This window comes from Ranitomeya variabilis, chromosome 3, assembly GCF_051348905.1.
Source record: "Ranitomeya variabilis isolate aRanVar5 chromosome 3, aRanVar5.hap1, whole genome shotgun sequence".
NCBI lineage: Eukaryota > Metazoa > Chordata > Amphibia > Anura > Dendrobatidae > Ranitomeya > Ranitomeya variabilis.
Genome location: NC_135234.1, coordinates 448,577,887 through 448,591,165, shown reverse-complemented (window position 1 = coordinate 448,591,165; position 13,279 = coordinate 448,577,887). Strand labels below are relative to the sequence as shown.

At 39.7% G+C, this 13,279-nt stretch overlaps 1 protein-coding gene across 2 annotated transcripts in view; it reads left to right on the top strand.

Annotated features, from left to right (window-relative positions):
* Window positions 1-13,279, top strand: part of RABEP1 (rabaptin, RAB GTPase binding effector protein 1) — a 118,899-nt gene that overhangs the window by 93,701 nt on the left and 11,919 nt on the right. For both annotated transcript variants that reach the window (XM_077296512.1, XM_077296513.1), the window contains exon 14: window positions 11,280-11,469. In XM_077296512.1, coding sequence (XP_077152627.1) covers window positions 11,280-11,469 — 190 coding nt within the window. The remainder of the gene's footprint in view (window positions 1-11,279; window positions 11,470-13,279) is intronic.

The window sequence follows — 13,279 nt, the reverse complement described above, 5'->3', positions numbered from 1 at the left end:
CACAAATCACATTTCCTTTTTAAATAATCTACATAAAAAAGTGAATAAAATTAAATTAGGAGATATCATATGGATAGGAGACTTTAACATTGTGCCTGATAGCATTATGGATTCCTCCTCTCTAGTCCGTTATAAGGCGCCAGTTTTAAAAAAGTGGTTGATCCAAAATGAACTCTACGACATATTCAGATGTCTTAATTCTTCTTCCTGTGAGTATTCTCACTATTCTGACGTGCATAAAACATCTTCCCGTATAGATTTAATTTTGACAAATGTTTTTACCCTCTCTAAATTTAAGAGTATTCAAATTTAAAAAAAAACTATTTCAGATCATGCCCCAGTGTTAGCAGATTTTCTTCTAGGACCCCCACTCGGAAATAACTACCTATGGAAATGTAATCCTACACTGTTTAAAATTCCAGATTATAAGCAGGAAATAGAGACAATACTAAATAATTACTTCAAAGAGAATGTGTCTGAAGATATAAATGCATTTACACTGTGGAACGCCCACAAGGCAGTTTTCAGGGGAAGTCTCATACAATTGGCTGCAAGATATAAAAAGAAAAACAGGGAAAAGATTGCTAACCTACAGATCCAAATCAATACAAAAGAATTACAGCAAAACAATCTGCAAATACCATCTTCAAATATACAGGCGGAAATCTTGGAGTTGAGGCGAAAATTGAAATCCGAGATTTTCCAAGAATATGACTATGTTATAAAGGCCTCAAAATTCAAAGGGTATACATCATTAAACAAGCCTACCAAATATATGATGGCAAAGATTAAAAAAGAACGTATCAACAGAAGAATTAACAAAATTATTTCCTCGTCAGGTGAAGTTATGATTCATCCCAAAGACATTGCTAGCTCTTTTGCAGACTTTTTTCGTCAATTATACAATTTGAAAGATGACCCATGCACACCCAGTAACGACCCAGACTCCATTAATGCATTCCTGCATTCCTATCTAGTATTAACCTCCCCAAAATAACTCCATCGGACTTAATATCTATTAATAGTCCCTTTACAGAAAAAGAAATAATCGATACTATTAATAAATCAGAGAGTCAAAAAACACCGGGCCCAGATGGATTTTCCAATGAATATTTTAAATCTTTTTCAAAAATTCTGGCCCCGCACTTAGCTTCTATTTTTGCTCTTGCCTCCTCTCAGGGTTCCTTTCCTAAAGAGATGCAAGAAGCAGTTATCGTTATGATTCCCAAAACTGGGGGGGATCCTGATAGGATGCAAGACTACCGTCCAATCTCACTAATAAATAGTGATACAAAAATTTATTCCAAGATTTTGGCGGATCGATTAAAAAATATTCTCCCACGTTTGCTGGTAAATGACCAGATGGGATTCACTGATGGACGCCAAGCATCAGATGGGACCAGGAGGGTGATCAATTTAATCAACATTATCCAAAATTCAAATTCAAAAGCAGCCTTTCTAACCTTAGATGCTGAAAAGGCTTCTGACAGGATAAACTGGTCTTATTTGAGAGCGACACTTGAAAAGTTTGGGTTTGATTCTGGATTTATGTCCACTATCTTTGCTCTGTATTCGGGACCTAGTGCCAGGATCTACTCCAATAATTTCATGTCAGATCCGTTCATCATTTCCAATGGCACACGTCAGGGGTGTCCTTTGTCACCCCTGCTGTTTGTCCTTGCAATGGAACCTTTGGCGGAGAGAATCAGATCCAATATAGATATTCTTGGAATTGATATCCAATCTCGTCAATTCAAAATTAGCATGTATGCAGATGATATTTTTCTTACACTACTTAATCCAGCAGCCTCGATTGAAGCTCTCTCTTCAGAGTTAGACACATTCTCCAAGATATCATATTTTAAGATAAATCCACATAAATCTAAATATTTAACTTTTAATATGAATGAATCACATGTTGCAGAATTGAGGGATCAGATAAATCTAGCTGGGGAGGGCGACAAAATAGTGTATTTAGGAATAATCTTAACAAACAGACTACAAAATATAATAAAAACTAATGCTGATAACATTTTTAAAACAATTTCTCTTGACATCTCTCAATTTGCTCAATCGGAACTTTATTCGGGAGAACAATGACTATCAAAACAATCATTCTACCCAAGATACTTTATCTTTTTAGAACTCTCCCATTGACCTTCCCCTACCAATTTATTCATAAACTTCAAACTATGATAAACTCATTCATATGGGGCGGTAAGCGGGCCAGGTTGTCTTCAGATTTATTGTGCAAGCACAAACGTAATGGCGGGGCTGGCCTCCCAAATGTCCATGCTTATTATCTGGCTTCCCTGGTAAAACAAAGCCAACAGTGGTTTGATAAAAAACTATACCTAGCATGGTTCCAAATCGAAAGTGACATTAACCCCTTCCCGACATGTGACGTAATAGTACGTCACATGTCGGGACCCCCGCTTTGATGTGCGCTCCGGCGGTGAGCGCACATCAAAGTCGCGACATGTCAGCTGTTTTTTACAGCTGACATGTGCGCGCAATAGCGGCGGGTGAAATCGCGATCACCCGCCGCTATTAACTAGTTAAATGCCGCTGTCAAACTCAGACAGCGGCATTTAACTACCGCATCCGGCCGTGCGGCCGGATATGAGCGCATCGCCGACCCCTGTCACATGATCGGGGGTCGGCGATGCTCCTCCATTGTAACCATAGAGGTCCTGGAGACCTCTATGGTTACTGATCGCCGGTGGCTGTGAGCGCCCCCCTGTGGTCGGCGCTCACAGCACACCTGCATTTTAGCTACATAACAGCGATCTGATGATCGCTGTTATGTAGCAGAGCCGATCGGGCTGTGCCTGCTTCTAGCCTCCCATGGAGGCTATAGAAGCATGGTAAAAGTTAAAAAAAAAAGTAAAAAAAAATGTGAAAAAAATAAAAAAAATATAAAAGTTTAAATCACCCCCCTTTCGCCCCAATCAAAATAAATCAATAAAAAAAAAGCCCAACCTACACATATTTGGTATCGCCGTGTTCAGAATCGCCCGATCTATCAATAAAAAAAAAGCATTAACCTGATCGCTAAACGGCGTAATGAAAAAAAAAATCGAAACGCCAGATTTACGTTTTTTTGGTCGCCACGACATTGCATTAAAATGCAATAACGGGCGATCAAAAGAACGTATCTGCACCGAAATGCTATCATTAAAAATGCCAGCTCGGCACGCAAAAAATAAGCCCTCACCCGACCCCAGATCACGAAAAATGGAGACGCTACGGGTATCGGAAAATGGCGCAATTTTATTTATTTATTTTTTTGCAAAGTTTGGAATTTTTTTTCACCACTTAGGTAAAAAAGAACCTAGTCATGTTAGGTGTCTATGAACTCGTACTGACCTGGAGAATCATAATGGCAGGTCAGTTTTAGCATTTAGTGAACCTAGCAAAATAGGCAAGCAAAAAACAAGTGTGGGATTGCACTTTTTTTGCAATTTCACTGCACTTGGAATTTTTTTCCCGTTTTCTAGTACACGACATGGTAAAACCAATGATGTCGTTCAAAAGTACAACTCGTCCCGCAAAAAATAAGCCCTCACATGGCCAAATTGACAGAAAAATAAAAAAGTTATGGCTCTGGGAAGGAGGGGAGCGAAAAACGAAAACGGAAAAAGCTCCGGGGGTGAAGGGGTTAATAATCTTAATTTAGCACAGGATACTTTTTTCAGTTTCTTATTTCACAAACCAAAAAAAGAATCATCTCATCCCATTTTCAAGGCTATAATACAGGCCTGGAAAACTCTTCTTAAACCTCCAAGAAAATTTTTTTACAAATCAGAGCAAATTATGAAATTTCCTCTTCATCTATTGGCATTGATGTATGATCTTCCACTTTCAGAAATTTGGGCCAAATCAGGCATTAACCCCTTCCTGACATCTGACGTACTATCCCGTCGAGGTGGGGTGGGCCCGTATGACCACTGACGGGATAGTACGTCATACGCGATCGGCCGCGCTCACGGGGGGAGCGCGGCCGATCGCGGCCGGGTGTCAGCTGCATATCGCAGCTGACATCCGGCACTATGTGCCAGGAGCGGTCACGGACCGCCCCCGGCACATTAACCCCCGGCACACCGCGATCAAACATGATCGCGATGTGCCGGCGGTGCAGGGAAGCATCGCGCAGGGAGGGGGCTCCCTGCGGGCTTCCCTGAGCCCCCCGCAGCAACGCGATGTGATCGCGTTGCTGCGAGGGTCTTACCTCCCTCCCTGCCTGCTCCAGACCCGGATCCAAGATGGCCGCGGATCCGGGTCCTGCAGGGAGGGAGGTGGCTTCACAGAAGCCTGCTCAGAGCAGGCACTGTGAAGCAGCCTGCACTTCTCTCAGATCGGTGATCTGTCAGAGTGCTATGCAAACTGGCAGATCACCGATCTGTATTGTCCCCCCCTGGGGCAAAGTAAAAAAGTTAAAAAAAAAATTTCCAAATGTGTAAAAAAAAAAAAAAAAAAAAAAAAAAAAAATATTCCAAAATAATGAAAAAAAAAAAAAATATTATTCCCATAAATACATTTCTTTATCTAAATAATAATAAAAAAAAAATAAAAGTACACATATTTAGTATCGCCGCGTCCGTAACGACCCGACCTATAAAACTGACCCACTAGTTAACCCCTTCAGTAAACACCGTAAGAAAAAAAAAAACGAGGCAAAAAACAACGCTTTATTATCATACCGCCGAACAAAAAGTGGAATAACACGCGATCAAAAAGACTGATATAAATAACCATGGTACCGCTGAAAACGTCATCTTGTCCCGCAAAAAACGAGCCACCATACAGCATCATCAGCAAAAAAATAAAAAAGTTATAGTCCTGAGAATAAAGCGATACCAAAATAATTCTTTTTTCTATAAAATAGTTTTTATCGTATAAAAGCGCCAAAACATAAAAAAAATGATATAAATGAGATATCGCTGTAATCGTACTGACCCGACGAATAAAACTGCTTTATCAATTTTACCAAACGCGGAACGGTATAAACGCCTCCCCAAAAAGAAATTCATGAATAGCTGGTTTTTGATCACTCTGCCTCACAAAAAAATCGGAATAAAAAGCGATCAAAAAATGTCACGTGTCCGAAAATGTTACCAATAAAAACGTCAACGCATCCCGCAAAAAACAAGATCTCACATGACTATGTGGACTCAAATATGGAAAAATTACAGCTCTCAAAATGTGGTAACGCAAAAAATATTTTTTGCAATGAAAAGCGTCTTTCAGTGTGTGACGGCTGCCAATCATAAAAATCCGCTAAAAAACCCGCTATAAAAGTAAATCAAACCCCCCTTTATCACCCCCTTAGTTAGGGAAAAATAAAAAAATTAAAAAATGTATTTATTTCCATTTTCCCATTAGGGTTAGGGTTAGGGCTAGAGTTAGGACTAGAGTTATTGCTAGGGTTATTGCTAGGGTTAGGGCTAGGGTTGGGGCTAGGGTTGGGGCTACAGTTAGGGTTGGGGCTAAAGATAGGGTTAGGGTTTGGATTACATTTACGGTTGGGAATAGGGTTGGGTGTGTCTGGGTTAGAGGAGTGGTTAGGGTTACTGTTGGGATTAGGGTAAGGGGTGTGTTTGGATTAGGGTTTCAGTTATAATTGGGGGGTTTCCACTGTTCGGGCACATCAGGGGCTTTCCAAATGGGATATGGCATCCGATCTGAATTCCAGCCAATTCTGCGTTGAAAAAGGAAAACAGTGCTCCTTCCCTTCCGAGCTCTCCCGTGTGCCCAAACAGGGGTTTACCCCAACATATGGGGTATCAGCGTACTCAGGACAAATTGGACATCATCTTTTGGGGTCCAATTTATCCTGCTACCCTTGGGAAAATACAAAACTGGGGGCCAAAAAATAAGTTTTGTGGGAAAAAAAAGATTTTTTATTTTCACGGCTCTGCGTTGTAAACTGTAGTGAAACACTTGGGGGTTCAAAGTTCTCACAACACATCTAGATAAGTTCCTTGGGGGGTCTAGTTTCCGATATGGGGTCACTTGTGGGGGGTTTGTACTGTTTGGGTACATCAGGGGCTCTGCAAATGCAACGTGACGCCTGCAGACCAATCCATTTAAGTCTGCATTCCAAATGGCGCTCCTTCCCTTCTGAGCTCTGTCATGCGCCCAAACAGTGGTTCCCCCCCACATATCGGGTATCAGCATACTCAGAACAAATTGGACAACAAATTTTGGGGTCCAATTTATCCTGTTACCCTTGTGAAAATACAAAACTGGGGGCTAAAAAATCATTTTTGTGAAAAAAAAAAAGGAATTTATTTTCACGGCTCTGCGTTATAAACTGTAGTGAAACACTTGGGGGTTCAAAGTTCTCACAACACATCTAGATAAGTTCCTTGGGGGGTCTAGTTTCCAATATGGGGTCACTTGTGGGGGGTTTGTACTGTTTGGGTACATCAGGGGCTCTGCAAATGCAACGTGACGCCTGCAGACCAATCCATTTAAGTCTGCATTCCAAATGGCGCTCCTTCCCTTCCGAGCTCTGTCATGCGCCCAAACAGTGGTTCCCCCCCACATATGGGGTATCAGCATACTCAGGACAAATTGGACAACAACTTTTGAGGTCCAATTTATCCTGATACCCTTGTGAAAATACAAAACTGGGGGCTAAAAAATCATTTTTGTGAAAAAAAAAAAGAATTTTTATTTTCACGGCTCTGCGTTATAAACTGTAGTGAAACACTTGGGGGTTCAAAGCTCTCAAAACACATCTAGATAAGTTCCTTAGGGGGTCTACTTTCCAAAATGGTGTCACTTGTGGGGGTTTTTAATGTTTAGGCACATCAGGGGCTCTGCAAACGCAACATGGCATCCCATCTTAATTCCAGTCAATTTTGCATTGAAAAGTAAAATAGCGCTCCTTCCCTTCCGAGCTCTGCTATGCGCCCAAACAGTGGTTTACCCCCACATATGGGGTATTGTCGTACTCAGGACAAATTGCACAACAACTTTTGTGCTCTAATTTCTTCTCTTACCCTTGGGGAAATAAAAAAATGGGGGCGAAAAGATCATTTTTGTGAAAAAATATGATTTTTTATTTTTACGGCTCTGCATTATAAACTTCTGTGAAGCACTTGTTGGGTCAAAGTGCTCACCACACATCTAGATAAGTTCCTTAGGGGGTCTACTTTCCAAAATGGTGTCACTTGTGGGGGGTTTCAACGTTTAGGCACATCAGGGGCTCTCCAAATGCAACATGGCGTCCCATCTCAATTCCAGTCAATTTTGCATTGAAAAGTCAAATGGCGCTCCTTCCCTTCCGAGCTCTGCCCTGCGCCCAAACAATGGTTTACACCCACATATGGGGTATCAGCGTACTCAGGACAAATTGCACAACAATTTTTGGGGTCCAATTTCTTCTCTTACCCTTGGGAAAATAAAAAATTGGGGGCGAAAAAATCATTTTTGTGAAAAAATGATTTTTTATTTTTACCGCTCTGCATTATAAACTTCTGTGAAGCACTTGTTGGGTCAAAGTGCTCACCACACATCTAGATAAGTTCCTTACGGGGTCTACTTTCCAAAATGGTGTCACTTGTGGGGGGTTTCAATGTTTAGGCACATCAGGGGCTCTCCAAATGCAACATGGCGTCCCATCTCAATTCCAGTCAATTTTGCATTGAAAAGTCAAATGGCGCTCCTTTCCTTCCGAGCTCTGCCATGCGCCCAAACAGTGGATTACCCCCACATATGGGGTATCAGCATACTCAGGACAAATTGTACAACAAATTTTGGGGTCTATTTTCTCCTGTTACCCTTGGTAAAATAAAACAAATTGGATCTGAAATAAATTTTGTGTGAAAAAAAGTTAAATGTTCATTTTTATTTAAACATTCCAAAAATTCCTGTGAAACACCTGAAGGGTTAATAAACTTCTTGAAAGTGGTTTTGAGTACCTTGAGGGGTGCAGTTTTTAGAATGGTGTCACACTTGGGTATTTTCTATCATATAGACCCCTCAAAATGACTTCAAATGAGATGTGGTCCCTAAAAAAAAATGGTGTTGTAAAAATGAGAAATTGCTGGTCAACTTTTAACCCTTATAACTCTGTCACAAAAAAAAATTTTGGTTCCAAAATTGTGCTAATGTAAAGTAGACATGTGGGAAATGTTACTTATTAAGTATTTTGCGTGACATATGTCTGTGATTTAAGGGCATAAAAATTAAAAGTTGGAAAATTGCGTAATTTTCAACATTTTCGCCAAATATTCGTTTTTTTCACAAATAAACGCAACTTATATCGAAGAAATTTTACCACTATCATGAAGTACAATATGTCACGAGAAAACACTGTCAGAATCGCCAAGATCCATTGAAGCGTTCCAGAGTTATAACCTCATAAAGGGACAGTGGTCAGAATTGTAAAAATTGGCCCGGTCATTAACGTGCAAACCACCCTTGGGGGTGAAGGGGTTAAAAAAGTTGGACATATCTATAACGGGATGAATTTTCTCACCTTTAGCGAAATTAAGACTAAATTTAACTTACCCTCATCTGAATTAATATTTTTTTTAACCCTAAAAGAGCAGATACAGAAATTACTGAATAGCCAACCATTAAATTTAGAAATTCTTTCTTCATTACTGTGTAGTGTAAAGAACAAACATATATGGAGTCTAAATAACCTCTACAGTCACTTCAATAAAGATACCTCTTGTTTTAAAAATATATACATGAAAAAATGGGAATCGGACCTCAACATTTCTTTACAAGTTGAGCAATGGGACAAGGCCATTAAGGATACATACATGTCTACCATTTCAATGGCTCTACAGGAGTCCTACTTCAAGGTGATCACACGTTGGTACTACACACCAATTAGACTTGCGCATATATATCAGGATCACTCTCCTTTGTGCTGGAGGAAGTGCGGATATCAAGGAAATCTTTTTCATCTTTTTTGGGGCTGCCCGAAAATAAAACCTCTATGGTCAAAAGTTTCATTTCATATTAATTTATTTGTTAAAAATTTTGTGATTACTCCCCAGAGGGCTCTCCTTTCTCTGGACATGGAAGGAATTGATCCTCAGGTCAAATACATCCTAATACATATATTTCTAGTAGTCAAAAGTACAATAGCACTCTGGTGGAAAAAATCGGATTCACCCAGCTTTACAGATATTCTGGATAAAATCTATCAGCATAGTGCATTAGAATGGAGATTTGCTGCCAACACCAATGGTATTAAAAAATATCTGAAAAAATGGAAGATTTGGAATGACAAGTTTTGTAAAGAATAAATCTCTTGTAGTCATGCAAAGTGGATAAAGATTGTTACTTTATCTCTTTCCAATACATTGCATAAGAAAAATTGTAGTATATTCTATTCAAAAGATCATATTTAATGCATTTTTTTTTTCTTGTCTATTCGAGATTGATATTTGGTTCTCTAATTATATTGATTCCCTTTTCCCTCACCCTTTTTTTTTTTTTTTCCAATGTTAACCCCTTCCCCATCTTCCCTTCCCTTTTTCCACTACCATTTCTTATGAAAAATTTCAATAAAAATATTTAAAAAGAAAAAAAAAATGGGGGGGACGGACCCTATGCTGTTTTTTATTACTTATTTAAATAATTTTAAAAAAGCGGTGTGGGAACCGTTCTATTTTTGATATTTTTTGGATTACCAACCAAGATAACTCTGACAGTTGAGTGCTGCAGCTGTCAGGTTGTCAAAAATAGAAGGGACCTCATGTCATTTTTTAAATTTATTTATAGCACAGGTGCCAGCTGATGAATTCTCTCATCATCGTTCACCTCTCTTGCTGCTATCAGTGAGAGCACGTGTAGGATGATGAGAGTAGTACCCTAGTCGGCCAACGGCTGTGACCAGCGGTAACCTTTTGACAGTGTGGGAAACACTCGATATTCGAGCACCCCCATTCATTTGAATCAGTTTTGAGTTTGGGTACCGTTCTGGTACCCGAACCAAACTTTTTTTTTAAATGTTCGGCCACAGGTTCGCCCATCTCTAGTAAAGGGTAGAGGTGACTTAATATAGCAGTGCCTCGGTTTTCACTGTCAAATAAGACTTGTGGAAAGGAGCCATAGACTGTAGTTCCACTGCTATGCTTGAAATACATACTGTATCTTTCATGATGTTTCACACTGCCCTATCTGACACTACCTACCTATTCTTTTGCATGGCTAGTGTTAGGGTACCGTCACACAGTCACACTTTGATCGCTACGACCGTACGATCCGTGACGTTCCAGCGATATCCATACGATATCGCTGTGTCTCACACGCAGCAGCGATCAGGGATCCTGCTGAGAATCGTACGTCGTAGCAGATCGTATGGAACTTTCTTTCGTCGCTGGATCTCCCGCTGACATCGCTGGATCGTTGTGTGTGACAGCGATGTGTTCGCTTGTAACCAGGGTAAACATCGGGTAACTAAGCGCAGGGCCGCGCTTAGTAACCCGATGTTTACCGTGGTTACCAGCGTAAAAGTAAAAAACAAACAAACCGTACATACTTACATTCCGGTGTCTGTCCTCCGGCGTCTCAGCTTCTCTGCACTGTGAGCGCCTGCCGGCCGGAAAGCGAGCACAGCGGTGACGTCTGACGTCACCGCTGTGCTTTCCGGCTCTGCTGCTTACACAGTGGAGAGAAGCAGAACGCCGGGGGACAGACACCGGAATGTGAGTATGTACTGTTTGTTTTTTTTACGTTTACGCTGGTAACCAGGGTAAACATCGGGTTACTAAGCGCGGCCCTGCGCTTAGTAACCCGATGTTTACCCTGGTTACCCGGGGACTTCGGCATCGCTCCAGCGCCGTGATTGCACAGTGTGACCGCAGTATACGACGCTGGAGCGATAATCATACGACGCTGCGACGTCACGAATCGTGCCGTCGTAGCGATCAAAATGGTACTGTGTGACGGTACCCTTACTGTCCGATAGGTTCCCTTTAAATATTGATATAATTTGTGTAATTTTTTTAGAGGCCACTTTAGAAATGAGGTTTCAGGGGAGCAGATCTACAATACTATTTCCTTCTTATCCATACACTTCTAGCCTTCCTAAAGTTGCATGTTTTTAGTGGAATCATCCAATGTTTATTGGCTAGTTCCGATTTTAAAGAAAGTACTTTAATCTTTCTCTCAACTTCTGTGAAATACCATGAGAATATTATGTTTATGCTCCTGCCTGTTTAGCACAATGATGTATCTTTATGACATTATAGGCAACATTTTTCAATATGCTGTTGTAGGCTAAGGCTTTCTTTTCTTTTTCTCAGGAACTGCATGAGTTAGTTTTGAAATACCGTGAAGACATTATTAGTGTCCGTACAGCCTCAGACCACCTTGAAGAAAAGCTGAAAGCAGAAATTCTCTTCTTGAAAGAGCAAATTCAAGCAGAACAGTGTCAGAAGGAAAACATAGAAGAAACACTTCAGATTGAAATAGAGAATTGTAAAGAGGAAATAGGTAACTTCTCATTGCACTTATCCAGGACGGAATGTCTTGAAATAGTGATGGCAGAATACGGTTATAGAACACATTTGCTCATTATTTTACTTTCATGTTGCGCATACAAATTTGTGAAATTTAAGACTATACATTAAAGGGGCTAATAAAACAAAGATTGTCTAAATGTTGATGAAACATTTTCATCCATTTTAATACTTTGGATAAAACCCACAGTTAATCCGAAAGAATAGAGCATGAAACTGATTTTTTGCATCATTTTTGCCATTTATAGGCACATTTAAAGAGCTCTTGTACAAAACAATTAAAACGCAAAAAAACTATATATCCTAGAAGTCACTGCACCCCCATCCATTGCTGATCTAGATGAGAATAGTGTAGGAGGCATTACACATTTTTATTTGTGCATTTGTAGGTTATACACAATCAGGACAGATTTCCAGTCTCTGGATTGGGGATTGTACCTCCAGCAAACTACATTAACCAATAGTACAATCTATACAATGTATCTTTTTAAAGAAATGTTCATCTTTTTCCTCTAATCACTATAGCAGCTAGTCTCTATCCAAAAGCTGGGAGATAGATCAATGCAAAGGGAGAAAGTGCTGAATAATATGGAGACTAATCATGTTATGGCAAGATATAGTCTTATTCCTCTTGTGTACATACATGACAGCTTAAACTAAACTTGAAATTTCTTGAAAGTATAGACCCCCATTGAACAAGCATGTTTTTATGGATGGACAGGAAGCAGAGATCCTAGAACTGGATTGGTAATTGAGATCATAAATTAATTTTCATATAATGGATTCCTTTAATTTTTCATTGTGCATACCACTTTTTCAGTGGGCAGTATCATCAGTGATTTACAGCTTTTGTTGTGTAAGTGTGCGTAGAGAGACAGACAGCGGTCAGTCACTGATGGGACCAAATATCCCAGGAGTAGAGGTATAAATTGTAAAATCACAGGTCATGCTTAATATTTTCTTACAGACTCCTACATCAAGCTGCTCCGCTCTCCCTGCTCTATCACATGATTACTACATTTTCATGGTGAAGGGTTCCCTTTTAAATGGATTCTGCTCCTCGTGCCCCAAAAATATATGTATATTTTTTTGTCGACACTTCAGCGTGCCATGAAATATCCAGTCCCTCTGCTCAACTGCAGAATAGAAAAAAATTCCAAATTAATTACTGAATTTTCACTATTATTGTAACTTGTGATTTATGAAAATGTGGTTGTTTTCTTTTAGATAAAAATGCTCTTTAAATCTTATAAGCAAGTTTGCAACCGTAGTTTATTGTGCCTAACATAGTTTTTAATTATGCTTTATTCTATTTGTAATTCTTTATTTATGCTATTTGTTCTTGTTGATCCTTTATGTTCTTTTCTTTTCTTCTTTACCTATCACTGAAAGACATCTTAGAAGGTATGAGATATTTGTTTCTTCGGTCCCATGTTCATTCACTAAACTAACTCTGGTAGGCTCAAATTAGCTGCAGACGCAAGTCCTGAAGAGCAAGAAATCTAGTCCTCTTTGTATATGACCACATGTATGCAATTTCCATACTTGAGGTCACGTGCTGACTAGAATCTCCTCCACTTCTCCATGTTTTAGCACAGGAGATTCTCGTCATATAGAGTAACTGAAAAGTTTTCTTTTTAGTCTGGACATGGACAACCCCTTTAAATCTCAGCGTCAAAACATTATCCACCAGCAGAGATACTTTCTTTAAAAATTTAGGGTTGGCGTAAGTTCATATTCACAAGCCTCATTGTGTACCTTTAACATTCCTGAAAACAAATGTC